The sequence below is a fragment of the Molothrus aeneus genome, chromosome 15 (genome assembly GCF_037042795.1).
Source record: "Molothrus aeneus isolate 106 chromosome 15, BPBGC_Maene_1.0, whole genome shotgun sequence".
NCBI lineage: Eukaryota > Metazoa > Chordata > Aves > Passeriformes > Icteridae > Molothrus > Molothrus aeneus.
Window position 1 is genome coordinate 8,093,206 of NC_089660.1, and position 20,289 is coordinate 8,113,494.

General features: G+C 46.7%; 2 protein-coding genes across 3 annotated transcripts in view; one reads left to right on the top strand and one right to left on the bottom strand.

The window, feature by feature from the left end:
* LOC136563122 (collagen alpha-1(XXIII) chain-like) overlaps positions 1-14,152 on the top strand; it is a 184,923-nt gene extending 170,771 nt beyond the window's left edge. Inside the window, 22 exon segments of the mRNA XM_066560313.1 lie at positions 1,329-1,364; positions 1,871-1,897; positions 2,302-2,328; positions 3,481-3,525; positions 4,098-4,160; positions 5,401-5,445; positions 5,911-5,988; positions 7,236-7,289; positions 7,995-8,039; positions 8,516-8,605; positions 8,929-9,000; positions 9,312-9,353; positions 10,204-10,230; positions 10,620-10,691; positions 10,784-10,837; positions 11,099-11,125; positions 11,579-11,632; positions 12,229-12,315; positions 13,714-13,895; positions 13,897-14,042; positions 14,083-14,124; positions 14,127-14,152. Coding sequence (XP_066416410.1) covers positions 1,329-1,364; positions 1,871-1,897; positions 2,302-2,328; positions 3,481-3,525; positions 4,098-4,160; positions 5,401-5,445; positions 5,911-5,988; positions 7,236-7,289; positions 7,995-8,039; positions 8,516-8,605; positions 8,929-9,000; positions 9,312-9,353; positions 10,204-10,230; positions 10,620-10,691; positions 10,784-10,837; positions 11,099-11,125; positions 11,579-11,632; positions 12,229-12,315; positions 13,714-13,895; positions 13,897-14,042; positions 14,083-14,124; positions 14,127-14,152 — 1,341 coding nt within the window.
* Positions 14,153-15,143: 991 nt separating this feature from the next.
* The window catches only part of HNRNPAB (heterogeneous nuclear ribonucleoprotein A/B), a 29,098-nt gene continuing 23,952 nt past the window's right edge, over positions 15,144-20,289 (bottom strand). For both annotated transcript variants that reach the window (XM_066560326.1, XM_066560323.1), the window contains one exon: positions 15,144-19,890. The gene's annotated coding sequence lies outside the window, so the exon portion shown is untranslated. The remainder of the gene's footprint in view (positions 19,891-20,289) is intronic.

Here is a 20,289-nt window from a genome sequence, read left to right on the forward strand (position 1 = left end):
GGACTTCTGAAAAATCCCACACTTGTCCCTGATTTGAGGGTGGACCGCATATTAAACCCAGCCCTCGGTGGTGACTCTCCCAGATGTTGTTAAAAGATTTACAAGCCTGCCCTTCCCATTGTGCAGCCCATGGATGGGCCAGGCCGGGCCCCGGGGCTGGGCTGGGCTGGGCTGGCTGCTGGGGGGCCAGGAGATGATTCCCAGCCTGGAACCAGCCCCACGGGGTGCTGCCCTTGGGAATGGCACCCACAGACCCACGGGGACACAGCGAGTTCTGGGCACCCAAAATCCGCAGGGTGCGAGCGGCTCGGGAGGTTCGTGTGTGGCTGTGGCTGCCTGTGGAGGAAGACATTAAGCACTGCCACCTTTTTTTTGTGTGGTTTTCTGGAGTGGTGCACTGAGCCATGGCAGTGTGTGCATGCTCCCTGCCAGCATGGTGTGAGCCTGGGCTGCTCTGGGTGCTGCTGGGTTGGTGGATTCCATGCAGACAGTCACTGGGTAGGGATTCAGCAGATTAAATCTTGCTGTCGAGCACAATCCTGCTTGAGGAACCAGACCCAAATGGCATAAATTGGTGAGCTCACTTTCATCTTTCCCAGCTGCAGTTGGGAAAGCTGAAAGTTAAACATCTGGAAGCTGCAGTTAAATTTCTCTGGGACGGGAGAGGCCAGGGCGCTGGGGGCCCAGGGATGCAGTGCATGTGTTGTGGACACCCTGAGAGCCCCCCTTGGCAACACTGCTTCATCTCACCATGTCTGTGTGAACTTCTTCCAGGGTGATCAAGGTCGAGATGGAGCCATGGGGCCTCCTGGTCCTCCAGGACCCCCAGGTGCCCGGGGGCCTCCTGGTGACACGGGAAAGGATGGCCCAAGAGGACCCCCAGGCTCCCCTGTAAGGACGGGAGATGCGCAGCGAGCTGGTGCCAGGCAGCTCTGCCCCACGAGGGACAGCAGGGTGAAGGGTGTCCCCTTTGCCACCACAGCCACTGAGTCCAGCCTGAGCCACAGCTGGGCTCCAGAGGCTGCTCACAGAGCAAAGCCTTGGGGCGTGGGGCAGGGGAGCAGGAGGGAACCTTGTGTCTCAGTTTTGGAGCAAAGAGCTGGGCCTGGGGTGTGTGATTGCAGGTGCTGGTTGTAACTCACACAGCCAGGAGATCTCTTCCCCAAATCATACCCAGCTCATTCCTGTTGCAAATCTGAAGGCCACTGGCAATTTATTCAGTAAAAAATAGGCTAAAGCATAACACAGTGGAACATTCTAATTATTGCTGAGCATCTCAGAGAATGAGAGGTAATAGTTTCAATGTTGGTATTTTTATTTTTTTGCAGGGTTTCAAAGGCGAGCCAGGAGAGGATGGGGTCATGGTCAGTATTGCCCAGAAGCATCTCTGTGTTTGCCCCTCACTCCCACTGAACATCACCCTTCTGCTCACTGCAGCAAGGGGGTTTGTGTTGTTCCTTATGGAGGACAAAAAACCCCTTATGGAATTATAGGTGCCCTAAAATGGATGTTTTTCCAGGGCTATCTGTGCCCTGGGGAGAAAAGAGGCCAGTTTTTGTATCCCCTGGGCTCTTCTGGAGGGATGCGGTGCTCCTGTATGCTGACTCCTGACCCTCTGAAGCCACCTGACATTGTAACTCCAAATTGCTAATGTTTACATTGGATAAAAAGGTGTTTATTATACATAAAATACATGAGCCATAAAAGGATATTATTTACTGGGAGAACAAAGAAAAAAATACAGCTCTACTTGTAAGGGAAGATGAGAAGTTGACATCTATGTCATTTTTTTTCTTGGAATTAAAATGCTCTTAGAAATATTTTTATTCTGTTGTCAAACAAGTGTATCTATCACTCTTCTATTCAACAGGGTGCCAGAGGCCCTCCAGGACCAAAGGTGGGTAATTATCTGCCTATTTTTAACATGAATTCTTGAAATAATGCTTCATAAGAGGGGTGGGGATGAAAATAAGCATTTTGCAATGGACTTGAGCCCATTGATATATATCAGATATAAAATTCCAAGGCATTGACTGGGGTGTAAATGTTTGAATGTGTCACTTCCTCCATATCACATCCACTGCCCATGCTCAAAACTGGAAATGGGGCTGGAGGGAGCTGCAGGGGGCTGCAATCTGCTGTGCTGTGGGAATGTGCTTTCTTGCATTTGGGGAGGATGAATATGATCAGCACAAGCCAAGTATTTTAATTTTACAATCAATTTTGATTATCCACATAATTTGCCTTATTTTCTGTCATGTCCCTAAATTTTTTTCTCTTCTGTTGATGTTGCTGTTGAAGGGTGAGCCTGGTGTCCAGGGGAAAAAGGTAAAATGGTGATTTAAAAGATTATATTTATATATTTATATTTATATTTATATTTATATTTATATTTATATTTATATTTATATTTATATTTATATTTATATTTATTTGTTTCCCCTTTGCTTTGCTCTGTCTCTGCTTGGCTTGGAAAACCATTGCCAGAGACTGGTGTAGAGGCTGTGGTCATGGCTGTCCCCACCAGCCCTTCCCTGTGTTCCCTCAGTTTCCCTCCCACACCATCCTGGGGCTGGGCATGGCTGTGCCTGCAGCCTGGCTTTCATTTCCACCAGAAGCCAGGAGCTGCAGCCACATCTGCCCAAGAGACAAAGAATAAAAGAGCAAATGCCAAGCAAAGCAGTAGGTCTCAGCCCTTTCTCTCCAATAATTCAATGAGCCTGGAGGATGTTCTCTGCCCAGGGAAGGGGTCTGGAATTCCTGGGATGGCCATCACCCAGCAGCTGCAGTCCCATGGGAAATGTCCCCTGGAGGCCAGGAATGCTGCTGGGGTGTGGCATTGAAGATTGTGAGAGATTCACATGTCCAAGCTCTCCACCCCAGTGGAGAAGTGGATAAATCACTGCCTTTAAGAGAAGTCAAAGCACTGACAGGGCCCAGCCTTTCCTCTTTTACTGATTTGGCCCAAAACAGGGGTGGCCATGGGTGTTTTTCAGGCCAGAATTTGTTTTTAACATTTCATAACTGGCTGGTAAAACTAATCTTGTCAGCATCCATGAAGTGGCTTTACTCCAGGAGAACCACAAACACAAGCAAAACCAGAAAACCTCCTCCTGGCAGAGGGTGTGGGTGGCTTGTGATGCAGTCCATGAAACAGCTACAGGAGGTCTTTGTGACCCAAAGGGCCTTGAGGAAGTTAATGTTTAGTTTCTGTTGAAGGTGGGAGAAGATCTTTGCCAGAACCTGCCGTGAGCAAATTCTGGAAGATGCCCATCCATCCTCCCAGGAGCAGGGGAGGCAGGGCTGGGTGGGAGCAGGGCAGCACCCTGGAGCCTCCTGTGCTCCTTGCTGCTGCTCTCCCCTGCAAACCTGAGCGGGTTTTGGGTCTGTGCAACACTCAGTGAGGTCAAATGATGTGTTGGAACCTACTAAGTGTGTACAAGGCCTGTGTATTTCACTTTTTGTGTTTTGTTCCATCAGGGTGATGATGGGATCCCTGGGGAACCAGGACTGGTGGGCCCTAAGGTATGTTCTGCTCTGTGTCCCTCTAATGCATGTGCTGGGCAGCACCTTTTGCTGTCTGGTTTTTGCACCATATCACAGCTGGGGCAGGATGAGAAACATTTTTCCTGTGGTGTGGAAAAAGATCAAAAAAGTGTGAGGGTGGTGAGACCACGGCACAGGGTGCCCAGAGCAGCTGTGGCTGCCTCATCCCTGGAAGTGTCCAAGGTCAGGCTGGACAGGGCTTGGAACAATCTGGGACAGTGGAAGGTGTCCCTGCCCATGGCAGGGGTGAGACTGAATGATCTTCATGACCCCTTCCAACACAAAACATTGTGAATTTATTGTTCTGTGCTGTGGTTTTGGGGCCATGGCTGAACACACCACCTGCAGCCAAATTGCTGAATCTGAAAGTTTCACTTTTATCTCAAAAACTCCCCATTTGCACCTGGGCAAGGTGATGTGTTTGACAGCTGAAAGCAGAGCTCTGTTCCCTTGTGTATGTAAAGTGAAGATAAATCAAGGAAATGATAACCTGAAGAAATCTTTTCTCCATCCTCCCTGTATAGCATTGGTCTAAAGGGTTTTGTTTTCAGGGAGAAAAAGGAAGCGTGGGTCCCAAGGGAGAGAATGGCACAGATGGCTTCCCAGGACTGAAGGTAAGGAAAAGCTGCAACTCTGAGCACAGCACTGCTCAGACAGAGGATTCCAGCAGAGGAGGTGTTTTGGACCTTTGCCTTCTAAAAGCCTCATAAAGTGCCAAAACTGACATAAAAAAGTGAGATTAGGAGTGTTCGAACTTTTCCTGGTGATTTGATGAAAGCTGGGTTCAAGCACAGATCAGTATAAGAGCTTGTAAGTCATCTACTTGCACATTTTCCACTGAATTGTCTTTTTCCTCAAAAACTGTAGAATTCTGATCACAATTTGATCCCATGTTATTGATGGCTGTGGAATTGCTTCAGAGCCCCAAGCACTTGTGAGCTGTCCTGTCCTCCTGACCTCCAAAGCTGCTGAGAGATAAAATTATCTGGGTTTGTGGGGTGGTGCTGAGAAGCCCCAGATAGCATCTGTGGGCTGCTATTTACCCCCTCAGCTGCTTTGGATTTAGTAGGATCTGGATGCACTAATATTTTCTGTATTAAAGAGTTCTGATCCCTTACTGGGCAAGACAGTGTGTGTGAGGAAGAAAGTGGGCTCTGGTGAACTTTAGTAAACTTTTTTCTAGAACCACACTAGCAGTGCTGATTGAATTGAGTTTTTTTCTATACATTTTTACCATTTTTTACTTTTTGGAGAGCTTTAACTTGGTTGGCAAAGGGATCAACATGGGTGTGACAAATGGGACATCTTTTGAATCACGAACAGAATTTCAGGTCATTACTGTAAGAGTGGTATAACTTTTTAACCCTCCAATTAAAACAAACCAAAAAATTATGAAAATGAGGGTAAGGGGAAAAAATAAAAAAGACGAAGAAAAAAGGAACAATTTGGCACAGAACTTTTCCTTAAACTTCCCCTTGAAAATGGTTTAAACATCTCTGCTGAAACTTTCCACATGCAAAATTCAGCCTGAAGCAAAGGGAGCCATGTGGAAGCAGCACAGAGAGATGGAGCTCAGCACAGGGAGCAGGGAGAGCAGCACAGTCCCGAGCTGGCCACTCCCCTCCCCCTGCAACGAGACCTCCTCTTACTCTTCTTGTTGTTACACCAACATTGTTTTTTGCTAAATATATTCATTCTCAGGTCAAATCTATTTTCTTCTAGGAGAAGCAGTCCCTTGTTGGTGTCATAATTTTTCTTAATCTAAAGCATATCTTTATGGGTGGGTACAGTATTTTTAGGATAAATATTTTATATTTTACTTGGTCTCATTGAAAAATGATTTTTGATTTTCAGGGTGAACCTGGTGAGAAGGGAGGAATTGGCTCCATTGGACCTCGGGTATGGATGTTCAGGATTTCATTTTGGAACAATACTTTTCTCAACCTTAGCTGTGCCCCATCACCTCTTTCTGCTTAGAATGTGGATGAATTGCTTCAGGATCTATTCAGTGTCAGAAAATAGAGATGGTGCATATTTAAACAAATGATTGCACAGGTACTAAATGCTGGCATGGGAAATCAGTCAAGTCCAATTTTCTTACACTCATGACCATTCTGTGACCCTTTTTTCTGCAAGAGGGAAGCTGGGAATGGGGTTAATCAAATGAGGATTTTTATGCTCTTCTCCATTACACAAACTGATGGCCTTTTGAGGTTTGACATTTCCAGCTGCCAGACTAAGGACTGGTTAAATCCATGGTGTTTGTAAGGTGATAACCCCCAAACGCTGCATGTCAGGTCTTTGCTTTCCTAGCAGCCACCTCTGCATGCTGTAGGATTAATCAGGATTCATCCCTGCCTGCAGGGTCCCCCTGGGCTGAAAGGGGAGCAGGGAGACACCGTCGTGATCGACTACGACGGCCGAATCCTGGACGCGCTCAAGGTGAGCCTGTGCCAAAGCTCGTGGGAAAGGACTGACATCCATGGGGACAATGTGTCCACCCTTGTCCTGTGTCTCCTCCTGAGGTCTCTGTCTTGCCACACAGCTGGCTGGGAGGGAAGAAAGAGCTGATTGCCTCTGGGGCCTGAGGATATTTAGGATGCAGCAGCAAAAGCGGTAGTGGAGCTTGAAGGCAGCAGTTGGGATGTGGGAGGAAGGGGGAGGACACCCAAGCCTTAACCTGCAGTGCCCTGACCTTTTCATTAGAAAGAAATAGGCTGAATAGAATAAATACTTAATTACAGGCATATTTGAGAAGCATCCTAATTGTTTTATAACAGGCTGCAGGGATACACAAAGTGCTGGTAATTTCCGTTTGCCAGATGTCCGCGTGGCACGCAGCTTTGGGAGTGGAGTGCAGTGCTTGGAGAGGCTCCATCAAATGTCTGGAGGCTTCATCTGCTGGACCCAGACCCTGTCCCTTGTTCTGCATGCAGAGACTGCTGAGGGGCACATCACTGAACCTCACTAACTTTGCTGTTTTCCTGCTTACTCGCTGTTTACAGTGTTTGTGCACTGACCTGTCTCAAGGACAAGGCTCTGGAAAGGCTTCCAGTGTGACTAAGTGTAACAGCATTTGAGTGTGCAGCCATGGAGAAAGGTGCTCCAGGATATGATACTGGTTTGGCTTCCATCTGAGCAAGACCACAAATTTTGCTGCTTGAAATAATTTGCAAGCTGGAAAATATTTGTTCATCTCAAGGTGGTTTGTGGTCTTTGCATCCAGCAGTGCCCAGGAAAAATAACTTCTTTAAGTGTGCAAGGTTTTCCTGTTGTTAGTGCTCACACAAACTCCTTTTTTCCCCTCTTTAATTGCACCTCCCTGGCTGGCTGACACTGTTTTCAGCATGAGGTTGCTTCCCAGGCTGGCTGACTGGAGTGGGCAGGATGCAAAAACAGACCATCAAATTGGGGTCCCACCTCCAGCTAAAGGCATTTTGCCTCTTAGCCCATGTCTTTGCAGCTGTACACCTGGCTGGCTCCCACTGTGTTGTGTTCTGCATGAACAGCCCCATGGCAGAGGAGCCTTGGGCACTCTGTGGCAGCTGAGCTCATCTCAGTGCTCAGGCCATCCCACTCACCTGAGTGTCTCTGGCAGATCATGGCTGGGAGTGCTCATCCCCACAGCATGAGGACAACATGCCATGTCCATGCCAGTCATCACCAAACCTCTTTTGTTTGTGTTTCAGGGTCCACCAGGTCCCCCAGGGCCACCGGGCCCCCAAGGCACTCCAGGTCCCAAGGTGAGCCTGACCTCTACCAAGCTACACAGTCCTTAGTAGCTCTCCATGAGGAGTCTCCCAAGCCAAAATCAGGCAGTTGAAGCTGCCTGCAGAGGAGTTTGAGGCTGTGTGTGCTATTTATCCCTTTCTCTGGCTGAAAAAGCAGTGGCTTTCACAGAAAAGCCAAAATTTTGTTGACCTGTCTCTGTCCTTCTTCCAGAGGATGGTGTCCCAGAAACAAGTTCCACACTTGACATACAAAATCCCAGCTCCCCTGAGACTGCCTCATTTGTCTGTGGCAGGCAGCAGAAGTGGGAGAAGCAGTTGTGAGAGGGGCTGGCAGTCCCATGGCTGTGCTGAGCCACCCTCCCCGTGTGCTCCGTGCTGTCCCAGGGCTGTGTCCCAGGCCCTGCTCTCCTCCTGCTTCACAAGCAAGAGTCTGTAACCTGCAGCCAGCTGCTTCTTCAAAAGAAGAATGTAATTTGTAGAAAAGTATCTCTTGAAAGAATAGGGTGGGACAGGATTTTGGTGCCTTTTGAGGTCTCTGTGCCAATATCCAGATCATGCTGCTGGGTCACTGGCACCTCCTTGGTCCTAAGCCTGGCAGTGGCAAACCCATAACCACAACAGTTATATGTGAATAACTCATTTCCTTGCACAATGCTTTCCCAGGATGAATCCTTAATTTAATTTACCATGGACTCCCCTTTCTTTGTCTCCCTCCAGGGAGAGTTGGGCTTGCCAGGTCCACCTGGAATGGATGGTGAAAAGGTGAGTGAGGCACGGCTGGACCGAGCGAGGCCTTGCCAGGAGCCAAATGAAAAGGAAGTTTCCTGTGTGTCTGAAAAGCAAATCCAGCGTGCCAGGAGTGAGCTCTGCTGGAGAGGGGCAGCTGTGGCTCCCTGAATTGATGGCCCTGTGCCTGCAGCCCCTGCTCTGCTCTGAGCGTGCTGATGCTGCTGTGGCCGTGTCTGCTGAGCTAAAGGGGCTCCTTTCACAAGCAGCTCATCAGATGCTGTCTCAAATCTTTTTTGTAAACCTTCCCAACCCCAAATGGCTGGAATCCCTCCTGCAGCCCAGCCAAATTCTGCTGCACCCTCAAAACTGGCATCTGTGAGGTTGAATGTTAAAACATGTTCTAGTGAGTTCGCGATGCGGAGGGAAACAGCAGAGAGGCAGAAGTGGCTGCTGTGAGGGGTTATTTTAAGAGTTTTCTCCTAAACATGTTGTATTTTCTCAACTTGCAGGGTCCCAAAGGAGCAAAGGGTGACCAGGGCAGCATGGGGGCCACGGGGCAGAAAGGAGAGACAGGAGAAATGGGCTCGGCAGGTCCCCCGGTAGGTCCCTTTGGTGTCCCTGCCCCTCTGCCCTCGGTTCTTTGTTGCACTCATTTCTGCAAATGCCCAGAATGGGGCTGGGCTGGCTGATTTAAGCAATGACCTCTCCACACCACCTTACTGTGGAGCTTTGAATTCCCATTTCTAATCAGCCTATTCAGAATGTATCAAGGAAGAGAAAATATTTCTTCAACGTCCCCCAGAGATGACCACGAGCTTTGCTTGAGCCAAGGCTGGTGTTCAGAGGGAGACAAACCTATTTGTCTCTCATTTTTGCTTTCCTGGAAGATGCACCACATCAGTGTCACATTTTTATCTTTCAGGGAGCAGAAGGGCCAAAAGGAGACAAAGGAGAAAAAGGAGACACTGGGTCACCATGTCTGCAGAATAATCATGTAAGATCTTGGCAACATAAAGTCTCTTCTATGACACAGGACCAAGCAAAGTTGGGGGTTCAGGACACACCCACCAGTCCCATATCCATCAGCAAAACCCAAGTTTTCTACAAGTGTCTAAATGGGGTTTATTCCTTAGGGAAGAGCTGTTCACACACTTAGCACTGCAAAGTTATTTAGATTTTGTATTGGTGGCTGAGATATTGGATGCTGCTGTTGCAATTAATTGGGCATTAAATGATGATTCTGGGCTTTGTGAGGTTTCCACTCATGACAGCCTTGTTAATGTGCTGTTTAATTCCCTTCTGCAGATCATCCCTGAGCCTGGACCTCCTGGATTACCTGGCCCTATGGTAGGACTCTGAAGTGCTTCCTGGAGGTTTATTATTGTATATGATAAAGGACAAGGGTGGTTTGTTCTGTTTAATCATTGTGGGCTGTCTTAAATCTGGGAAAAAAATCAGGGAAGTGCTGATCTGTCTTTGGAGAAACTAAAGCACCCAATTTAGGAGAGTCCATCAGAGTTTATGGCTCATTTTGCAAAAATCCAAGTTGTTCCTTGGGAGAAAAGATAAAATCTTGTGGGATGGAAAATCTGTTTCCCACCATGACAGTGTCTATATTCCCCTAAATTCACCCAAGTCATGAAGTTTTCTGCCATCAGCTGCACTGGGAGAGGATACAGGTGGTGATGAACACACAGAGCATTTTTGAGGGATTCATCAAAGGGGTTTGGTGCTTACAGTGCTCCGAGAGGAGCTGGCAAGGACATTGGGAAGGCTGGGATGTCTTTGCTGGGTGCAAGATTCACCTTGAGAGACCATGCTTCAAAAGCAGTGGCATTTCAGGTGGCATTCACAGCCTGGGAGGTATCCCAGCCCTGCCCAGGTGTGGAGGGCTGTGGTGGCACCATGACACCCCCAGAGCTTCCTGTCACTTCCTTCAGCAAAGCTTCTGGGGGCTCCCACTCCCCAGAGCTTGTGTTGCAGAGCTTTATTGTCCTATGTTACACAAAATGCTCCTTCTCAATTCCCCTGCCCTCTGATCTGATACTGGAGAACAAAATAAACTGCCACCTGTCTTGAAATAAGTATTTGGCCATTGTCAGCCTGTAATTTGAGCAAGAAATGGTTTGGGAAGGAAAGTTTAGAGTATGTTTTTAAATTCTGGGTTTTTTCAAATGCACCACTGTCTTTCCCACAGGGTCCTCCAGGAATCCAGGGGCCTAAAGTAAGTCAATAAATTAAATGTCACCCAGTTTCCCAGCTGCTAGTGCATTATTTACAGGCTCACAAAGGCCTGTCAGCTCTGGAGACTGAGCTTTTTTGTCCCTGTTGTCACAACACATCCCTTGGTTACTGTTCAGCAGTTGGCATTTTGGAAAACAAGCCACTTTTCCTTCCAAGCATTTACAATCCAAACCCCTCCTCCAGCACAGAGTCCTGAGGGCTGGTGAGAGCCAGGGTTTCCAAACCATAAGGCTTAAAACCTGTATTTTCAGCTATTTTCTTAGATGATGTGTTCAAGAGCAAAACATCAGCAGCAGTGTGGGTGTGAGACGCCAGGGAAGGGGCAGGAGGTGGGGGCTCATCCTTGGCTGATCCATTTCATTCCTGCAGGGTCTGGATGGTGCCAAGGGAGAGAAAGGTGACAGTGGGGAGAAGGGGGACCAAGGTGACACCGGACCTGCTGTGAGTTGTTTTCCCAAATCTCATTTCTGGCTGTTGACAGAAACCTGTCTCACAGGAAACAATCCCAATGCTTTGTTTCTTTTTAATTTAAGGGTCTCCCTGGTGCTCCAGGGCTCATTGGTTTACCTGGTACCAAAGGAGAAAAGGTAATTACAGGTGTGGGAGAGGAGCAGGGACATTGGGCTGCAATCCTGAAATAGGGGTGTAAAATCCTGCTGTGGGGAGTCCAGCCAGAGCTGCAGAGCTGGAGCAGCCCTGCCCTGGTGGGTGGCAAAGGAGCAGCCTCCAGTCCCAGAGCTCCTGGGTGAGCCCTGCCCTCACTACCATGTTAAACCAACCGAATCTAAGTTTGTCTGCAGCACCAAGCTCAACACAGCACATCCTAATTGTCATTTTTACATCTGCAGGGAAAGCCAGGGGAGCCAGGATTGGATGTGAGTATGAAAACCATTAATTATTTGTGGTAGAAGCACAAGTAACACACACCTAACTTGAGATTGTTGGGAAAATATGTATACACAATGGCCATGGAATGATGGCTATAGAAAGGGCTGAATTTGGCCCATTGCTGGGCTGCTTCCACTGCACAGTGGAACTGCTCACCTAAAGGTGCTGCCAGGGCTTCCCTTTCCAACTGAGAATATTTGTATGGGATTCAGTGACATGAAAATTTCTAATAGCTGTAATGTTACTGGAGTGTGGTGAAGCACTCCATTTTTCTGAGAAATTGCTGACATACAAATCAACAGGGAGAAAATGTCATTCTTCACCATGGCAGGACAGGCTCTTGGCTGGAGTTGGCTCATGTTGAACTGAGCCATTCACACATTCACACCCTAAACTTAATTTTTTTTTTTCTTTTTCCCACCTAAAAATTGTGGTGACAGGGTTTCCCTGGTCTCAGAGGAGAGAAAGGAGAGAGAAGTGAAAGAGGCGAGAAGGTGAGTGGGCTATGGCTGTGCTGATGCTGTGGGGCAGGACAGGCTGCTCTTCTTGCCCTGGGAGCCACTGCAGCCCAAGGAATTGCAATTTCCCAGCACAGGGCAGGACAGGCAGTTAATTCCTACCCACTTGGAAGGGATTTTTCAAGCCTGCCCCCACCCCAGCCCAGCCTGACCATTGTGGGGAAATGGAGCAGCCTGGTAGCTCCAGGCTGCACAGAATCACTGGTCTTGGTTTATAGACCTTGAAAATGGATCCAAGTCAAAGGTTTTGTTACAAAAGGGACCTTTAAACAAAGGGCTACCCAGGTGGAGCCAGGAGCCCAGCTGAGCTGGAAGCTGCTGCTCCCATTTGCTGTCACATTCCAACCTGGGCTCCAGCAGAAACTGCTCATTTAGTCAATCTGTTATAAAATTATCTACTGCAATATTCCCACCCAGCTTTAACTGAAGATTTTCACAGTGATTTCACTGCTCAGCTGCACTCACACCAGGGCTGTGTCCTTACTCTGGGTGAGGACTGGGACTCTGTGAGTGCTGTGAGACATGAACCAAAGGTGTTTCTTCCTCCTGATTTCTTCCTGTTGTGCTGACAGGGTGAACGAGGAATACCAGGGAGAAAAGGGGCCAAAGGACAGAAGGGGGAGCCAGGCCCCCCTGGCCTGGACCAGCCTTGTCCTGTGGTAAGTCTTTCATTTCACTCATCCTAAGCACAGGCTGAGGGGCTGAAAAGGAGACACAGCTTTGCAGCCAGGGAGGATTTGGGAGTTCTCTCTTTTGCAGTAAATCAGAGCAGATGGTTATTGTTTTCTCACTTTTCTTAATGGTTTATCTGCACTGCTGGAAGTTCACTGCTCACTGTAAGGGCTCCTCACTGGCCAGATGGGAGCAAGCCACAGCAGTAAAATTAAAGCATCTTTGTGTGAAGACCTTCTTATTGTAGTCAGGAACAATGGACCTCAGTAGGGCTCTTCAGGAGATAGTGTGATGCTGCTGGCTTGGCTTCTGAGCATGTTTGAAATCAGGGAGTAACTGGGTGCAGGGGATGGGAGCTGATCTGAACACAAGGCCAGCTCCATCCTTCATCCCTGCAAACCCAGTGAGGGATGAGCCAGGGGAAGCACGTGGGGGTTAATAGCATCACAGCTCTGCCAAGCACAAGTGATGCATGGGCTGGAGCTCCCCAGGGCTGCCAGGAGGTGCCTCTGGGAGAAGAAACATCCCCTGGTTTGTGTGCCTGTGGCTCAGAGCTGTCCCTTCCCAGACACACCCTGGGCCACCACCCTGCAGCACGCAGCCACTGGGCTTTCCAGGAAACCTCCTGGCTCTTTGAGCCTGGGGAAGCTGCATCTCCCAGGTCCACTTCCAGAACCTCTCATTCATTAGATAGAGACCACAAAAAAAAAATCTAGAAAGGTTTATAAGAAGTTATTTGACCCGGTAAAATTTACCTCCTTTTCACTACTGTTTCTCATATAATTACTAAATTTCAGGGAGAGGTCCTCTCCCTGAAGTGCTTTGAAACTGCAGGATGAGAAGTGTCCAATATGGAACTGAAACTGCTTAAATGTAGCTGTTTAGAACTTAGTCCAGAAGCACCTTATTAAGAGTGCTAGCTGCTTGCTCCATGACAATTCAAAAACTCATTTCTTCTCTGAAAGTGTGATTTTTCCTCACTCTCTGAGCACAGCCATGGCAGCCAAGGCTGTTGTGTAGCTCCACTACACCAGCAATAAGTTCCTTTAGTCAATATGCTTTATTTTGCCTGGAGATGGAATGTGAACTACAATTAATTTTTTCCTCTCTAGACATGTTGGGTGATTTACCCTTTATCTCTTTAACTGCACTTTTACAAATGTGAATCTCTGGTTTGTGTACAGAGCATCTTTCCCAGGTGACAGACTCTGCATGTCATGTGAATTCCCTACCATGAAACCACTCTGCTGTCTTGCTGTGTCATCAGAAATGGAGCTGTGAAGCTCTAGACCCATCCTCCTCCCCCTGTGCTGAAACATGGCTGTCTGTCTGTGTAACTCCTGTGTCCTTTATCATTCTCAACAAGCAGTTATTTTTCCAAACAGGGAGATCATAGCATTGCAGGCAGCAAAAGGGACCCAGGTTTGCCAGGCCTGGATGGGCTGAGCCTGCCCTGCCCTTTGGTACAGTATCTGCTGTGTCTTGCATGGTTTGTGTGTGTTCCTGCTGAGTCCCCAGGAGCAAACCCCTCCAGGGAGAGGAAGGACACAGGGCACCAAAGCTGGAATGTTTCACTCTGGCATTTGGGGAAGGATGCCAATGTGTGGTGCCTTCTTCTCCCCAGTTAAAATGACTTTACATAAGGAGTGTAAATCATGGGACATCACACAGGGGATGCCAGTCCCTTTATGGTAACAGATGCTCAAAGTTAGATGCTTTCAAGCTTTTTTTAGATGCTCAAACTCTGGTAACAGATGCTCAAAGTTTCTCTCAGTACCTGTGGCCCAGTTTGGTTCCCTCATGCCTGTGCTGCTGCAGCCCTGAGTCCCATCCCCAGCTGGGTTTGAAAAGCTTTGCTCAAACAGCAGCAGCCTGTCCTGCAGAGCGGGGCCAGGGGCACTCTGGGCACCAGAAGGGTTTTGCTGTGCCAGCACAGAGCTCTGCCCAGAGCTCAGGTTGGCTCCAGTGCTTATGCAGGAAGGTTTGTGCTCTGCTCCCCAGAAGGGCTCTGCACCACTAGCTAAGAGAGGTCATTGTTTTATTTTCATTTTTTCAACCATAGAAAATGCTGCGTGTTAGATGATTTGCAGTTGTCCTCGGAGAAACAAAAGGGCAGTAAGCTGTTTCTCTTTCAAAAAGTTAAATTACTTTCAGATGTGTCCAAGAAACCAATTCCTAACAGCAGGCCTGCTCTAACTTCTTACTTACTCCCCAGAGATGCTCTATTTCCCAAGCATCTCCCATCTTAACTACACAGAAAACACAGGACCCATCTCTGCTGAAGGCATTGTAAACTGCAGTAGGTGATCCCTCCAATTAACTACAACATGCCCAGTCAGTAAAGCACTTGTGCATCTTCCTGCTTAGTTGCAGGTTGGTTGAAATGTTGATTTTGTTCTGCAGCCCAGGGTGCAGAGGAGGCTTGCTGGGCTTTCAGCCCAGCAGCTTCAGCATGAGCCCCACACACAGCCATGAAGAGTCATTTTGGGGACACTCAAGTGAAAGGTGGTAGAAAGTTGTGGAGTTTTATGATGGCCAAAATAAGTATTCTGAGTGCACAAGAAGGAGAAATAGCTCAGGGCAGAGATAAACCCCCTGACCATCAGTGTTAGGGTGCACCTTAACAGTAGGTCAGCATGTTTTAGGTCAAACAAGCACCCTGCACCTTGTCTCCTGTACCCATCACACCATACAACTCTGGCAAATGTACAGGTTTAACCCTTTTTTTAATAGCTTTTGACCAAAATATTGACTGTGTCTGCAGAAAAAGTGTGTGTTTCCTAACTAAGGAAAGCATGACTGCTTACACTCTGAGTAGCTGGAGAGGGTTACCTTACTTCACTGCATCTGTTTTATTGGGCATAGGCTATTTTACATATAAAATCAATACAGAATACAAAAAAATGTGATGACTAACATTTACAGTAAAAAATGTAAAATTGCATTGTGACCTGTATTTGCACTAGCAGGTCTCTGCTGCATCCACATCCTCCCAGCCCCAGTGAGTCTGGAGGTGGCTCTGAGGGAAGGGTCAGTGCCTGGGTGCTCTCTGTGGCTCTACATGCAGAAATTCATGTAATTGGAGATCCAAGAGCCTTAAACAAATCCAGCATCAGGAAAGGCAGCTGAAGTCAGCTATTTCTTCTGAGGTGTCTGGAGAGAGCTGGTCACACATAGCTCATTCCTCTTCTAAGGGCTCCTTCCTTTCCAGTGTTCTCCTCCTGGAGTCAGAGCTCTTCTGGCTTTCTGGTTTTTGTATGTTTCTTGTATCTCCAGTGGAACAAGACAAATATTTTCACTTCCTTTGCATAGTCCACAACTCATCCTATTCTCAGTTCAGCAACTCAAGATTCCTTAAAGAAACTAAGTACTGCAGGATCAAATTTAACACAATTAGGATACCATCTAGGAAAAAAATACCTACATCACCTCCCCCAAACAGAAAAGCACATTTTAACAAAAAATACATTCCCACATCATGCTTTCCATATATATGTCTGATTGCAAAATACACTACCTTATAAAGCAGATTATGAAGTTAATGAACTGTGATTTCAAATCTTTCTATTTGTACACGTTTTCTTTGTTTAAAGGAGAAAAAGTGTAGATTTCCAATTTTTATTTTTTTCCTCCTGAGGTGTATTTAATTTTGTGTTGTGCGTGACATATGGATTACATTGCCTGCATATTCATTTTTGTGCATATTCAGTAAATGGGTTTTGCATGGTAATTAACAGTGCTGCTGAGCCTTTCATTGTCACCAATGAGCTTCAGGTTTTTGGGTCTGACACCTGAGTCACTGTCAGGAAAACTGAATCTGTAAATTGAATTTTGCAGGGACCAGACGGACTGCCAGTAGCAGGATGTTGGCATAAGGTACAGTAACATTAATAATTGTTTATTCTTGAACAGGTCCTGAGTGATTTTGCTCCCTGCATGGTGATTGTTTGCACTGCTGCACGTGCTTCAAGCAGCAGCTCACAGGCCTGGCAGACATGGCATTATGCCTTGGGAGAGCAGAATTCCAGCAGCTTCAGGTCTTGTTCCCCCCAGCTCTAGACTGGTGCTGGGAACACCAAAAACTTGCTAAGCATGACAAATCATTAACTCTGTCACTAGAATGCCTTTTTACAGGCTTGCTCAGGTTTTTATCATGGCCAAGGAGGCCCAGGAACCACCCATGGAAAGGCTGCACCAGGTGCTCCTGTGCCTTTCTCAGTCCATACCCTCCCAGCTGAGAAGTTAACAGTCTCTTTGTGGCACAGTTCCAAACATTTATTTTCTAACAAAGACTCTTCTGCCATTGTAATTGTAACTCACAAGCACTGCCTCAGTGCTCTGATCAGCACCCTGGGTGAGTGCTCAGGTAATCTGCAGCATCTCCTGCACCCAGAGCAGCCAAGGGCTGAAGTGCTGCTGGCAGCCTGGGAGAATGAGGAGAGATGTGTCCTCCTGTAAAATGAGGATTTGATCCAGACTTGGAGGAGAATCCTCATTCTCCAACAAGAGTATGACACTGAAGCTGAGTGGAATTACAAACCCAGCTGTAACATGTGGTGTGTGGACACAGCTGGAGTTAACAGCATGTCACTAACTGATTGCAAACCCTCAGTTAGAATGCGAGCACACTCTTGGTATATCAAAGGTTTTAACTATTTGTAATTTGTTTGGATATACTGTTAATAATAAAGAAATCTGAATGCCAATCCTTATAGTAACAGTAAAGTTAATAAGTGTAATGAATGGAGCATTTCTCTGATTAAAATGTTTGTTTGTGTGTTCTTTTTCAGTGATCTCTAAGCATGAAGCACAATATGTAAATAATGTGATATATTTTGACCTTTTTAATTTTTGTATAAAAAAAGGAAAAAAAAAACTTTTGACAGTAATATATTGACCTTTTTTTATACTGGATTCTGACATTTATGGACTTGGAAAATAATGTAAAGCTCCTAAACCCATACCACTGCATGGTAACACCAGGATTTGCTAAAGGTACTAAAGCTGAGGATGAAGTGTTCCCTGCTCATGCTGCAGTGTGAACTAACAGTACTGAGCCAGCCTCGTGTGCCTTACTGCATGAAGGAGGGAAAATCCCTGCCCTCATTTGGCTCTCCACTTCATATTTGCATTGTACATGCACATTAAAAGGGTGAAAAAACCTGGCTGAAAACAAAGAAAAGAAGGATGCAGCCCTAAAAATGAAAGAAGCTGCTGTTTACTGTCTGGTCAAGCAGGAGAAGGATTTGCAACCTGCAGAGGAAACAAAGCCAAGCTCCATCCATTACTACCTGCTGTGGGTGTGATGGAAACAGCAATTCTGGGGCTAAACTGAACAACCATGACTGCCTGTGGTTAATTCCTCTACAATCAAGAGAAACCTTTTTCCTCAAGAGGAAGCACCTCTGGGTCCTGTTCTGGGGTCTGAGCCTGAAGATGTGCCAGCATTTTGTTACTGTGGAACACAAATTCCCCAGGAAGCTTCTGCTGCAGAATTTCAAACCAGAAAAACCTGGCAATGCTTTCAGTGCAGGGAGCTGCAGGACAGGGAAGGCTCTGCTCAAGTCCCTTCTTAAACAACAGAGCACATAATGTTGCTCTTGGGGCTCCCAGAAATTGGGAGTTTGGAGTATTTAATTGACTTGGTTTGTGGGGTTCATTTGCTTTTTATTTCTTCTTGGTTTACATGGTTTTAACTGTAAACTAACTCTGCACTCTCCTCTTGTCTTATTTTTCTTCACCTTTTCAATATATTTTGTTAAATTATCTCTTCTCAGGCACATCCCATGCAGAGCAGGGTATGGATAAAAATCATTATTATTTTGATATCTGCATATGCCACTGTGGGATCAATTAAAATTGCAAACTATTCCACAGTTCAACATTTTTGAGATTGTTGAAAAAACAGCAATTGTGCAGCAGAGAGCCATAAAAAAACATTTCAAAGAGGAAGAAGATGGCTTACAGCCGAGTCTGTTCAGCTTACAATGAAGATCAAGAAGCAAGCAGATTCCTTTACAGGGAGGAGATACTTTGTATTAATGAGTTTTTAAACTGCACAGAGAAAGATATACAAATACTTGTCCAATGGGTAGAAGTTGAAGCCACACAAATTCAAAACAGTAAGCTGTGGATTTTTATTGGTAAAACTGGCTAATCCTAACCAGATCAGTGATATAATTGCTATCACCCTTATGCTCTTTTGATTTAACAGATCATGTCTGGAGGAAATGCTTTGCTCAATACAAGTTGCTGGGTTCTGAGTGGGAGTTTTAGGTGAAACTGGGAGCCTGACTGTAATATCAAACATGGTATTATGGCCCTTTGTGGCCTTGATCTTAGAGAATGCAGAAGGGAGGCAGTTTTGGTGCACTGAGTAGACCCAAAACCTCTGCTAAGATTGTTGCTTCATTGCCACTCTCACTGCAGCTACTGCCAGAGAGGGCTTGAGAGAGGGATGGGACTGTCCAGGTGCTCCCTGCCCTGCCCAAGCTGACCTAGTGCTGGGTATTGTGAACAACGTGGGGATGTGCTCTGTGCTCCACACAGGTAGGGTGATGTCTGGTGTCTGAGTTCTCAGCTGGCTCTGGGTGTCCTGGGGTTTATCCCAGGAGTCAGGGTGAGCCTGTGCTCTGTGCTGGTCAATGCTGGAATGGCCACCAAGCTCAGCAGAGGTGACACAGCCCCAGGGCTGTGGGCAGTGCTTTGGTACCTGGGTGGCTGCTCAGGGGCTCACCTACACATCACTGCCTTTGTGGCTGTACTTGGCATCTCTGGCAGTTACTCACCGTTTCCTTGGTCACCATACAGATTAAATCCATGTTAAATTCAGATCAACTAACAAATCAAGAAACAACAATTATGTAACTCAAAACAGCAATGAAAATGCATTTTATTTACTTCCATTTCATGTTCTCGGCTATCACTTTTGGTGTAGGGGTTTTTAAAGGCATAAGGAGCAGCTAAGAAGCTTCCACTGGCCTTTAGTGCTTTTGAAAAACCCCTTTAATATCCCAAATTAAAGCTAAAAAATTTTCTGTGAAAGGTTGAAGGCAAATCTCTCATTGATGTTACCAGGAAGATCTGTAATTGTTCCCTTAATGTACAGTTGCTCTTCCCATCTCCCCCAGTCGTCTCCAAACTAAAAGCAGTTCACTATTCCAAACCACACTGTGGGCTTCTACACTCAAATTCCTGCACATAGCGTGTTCATGGAACTTCTTTCAATATCAATGAGAGTTCAGTCCCCAGAATGACTGCAGAAAGCACAAGAATCTGGAAGTGTCCACAAACAATCTACAATGCAGATAGAAAAGTCTTGTTTTACATACGCTGGCAAAAACTAAACAGCTTTCTATCTAGCTCCTACTTGAAGAAGTTTGATATCACTGAAGCTACAAGACAAGCTAACCTCCAAAGCTTATGAAATTATATTAAAATTTATATTTTCTCTGAGGAAATACCCCGAAGTCCTATTATCTTCAGGTAAACAAGTCAGTATTCCGTCTTCAACTTGTGGAATATCCAGTGCTTGTAGGCATCAACTGTGACCACTGCCAGGCCTGCAAAACATTGATACAGAATACCAGAATAGTGCTTTACCCTCTCACAGCTCTGCAAGGCCACCATCCCCCTCCCAGCACGGAGCCTCTGCTGCCACAGCACCCAAGCCGTTTATTTGTAGTGGAGGAAGGCTGCAATTACCACTCTAGCACAGCTGTATCCACCCCCACCAGTGCTGCAGCCCAGCTACCAAACCTTTTTGTGGTCCTCTTTGGAAGTTCCCAGGCAAAGATCTGCATGTACAAAGATCATCTGTGCACGTGCAGCCACTCAGGAATGTTCAGGACATTGGACTCACTGCTCAGGTGCAGTGGCTCCTCTGGACTCCTGTTGCTGCCACTCCATCAGGAATGGTGGCAGGTACAGATCCTGCTGCACACTGCTGCCACTTGGGCTAT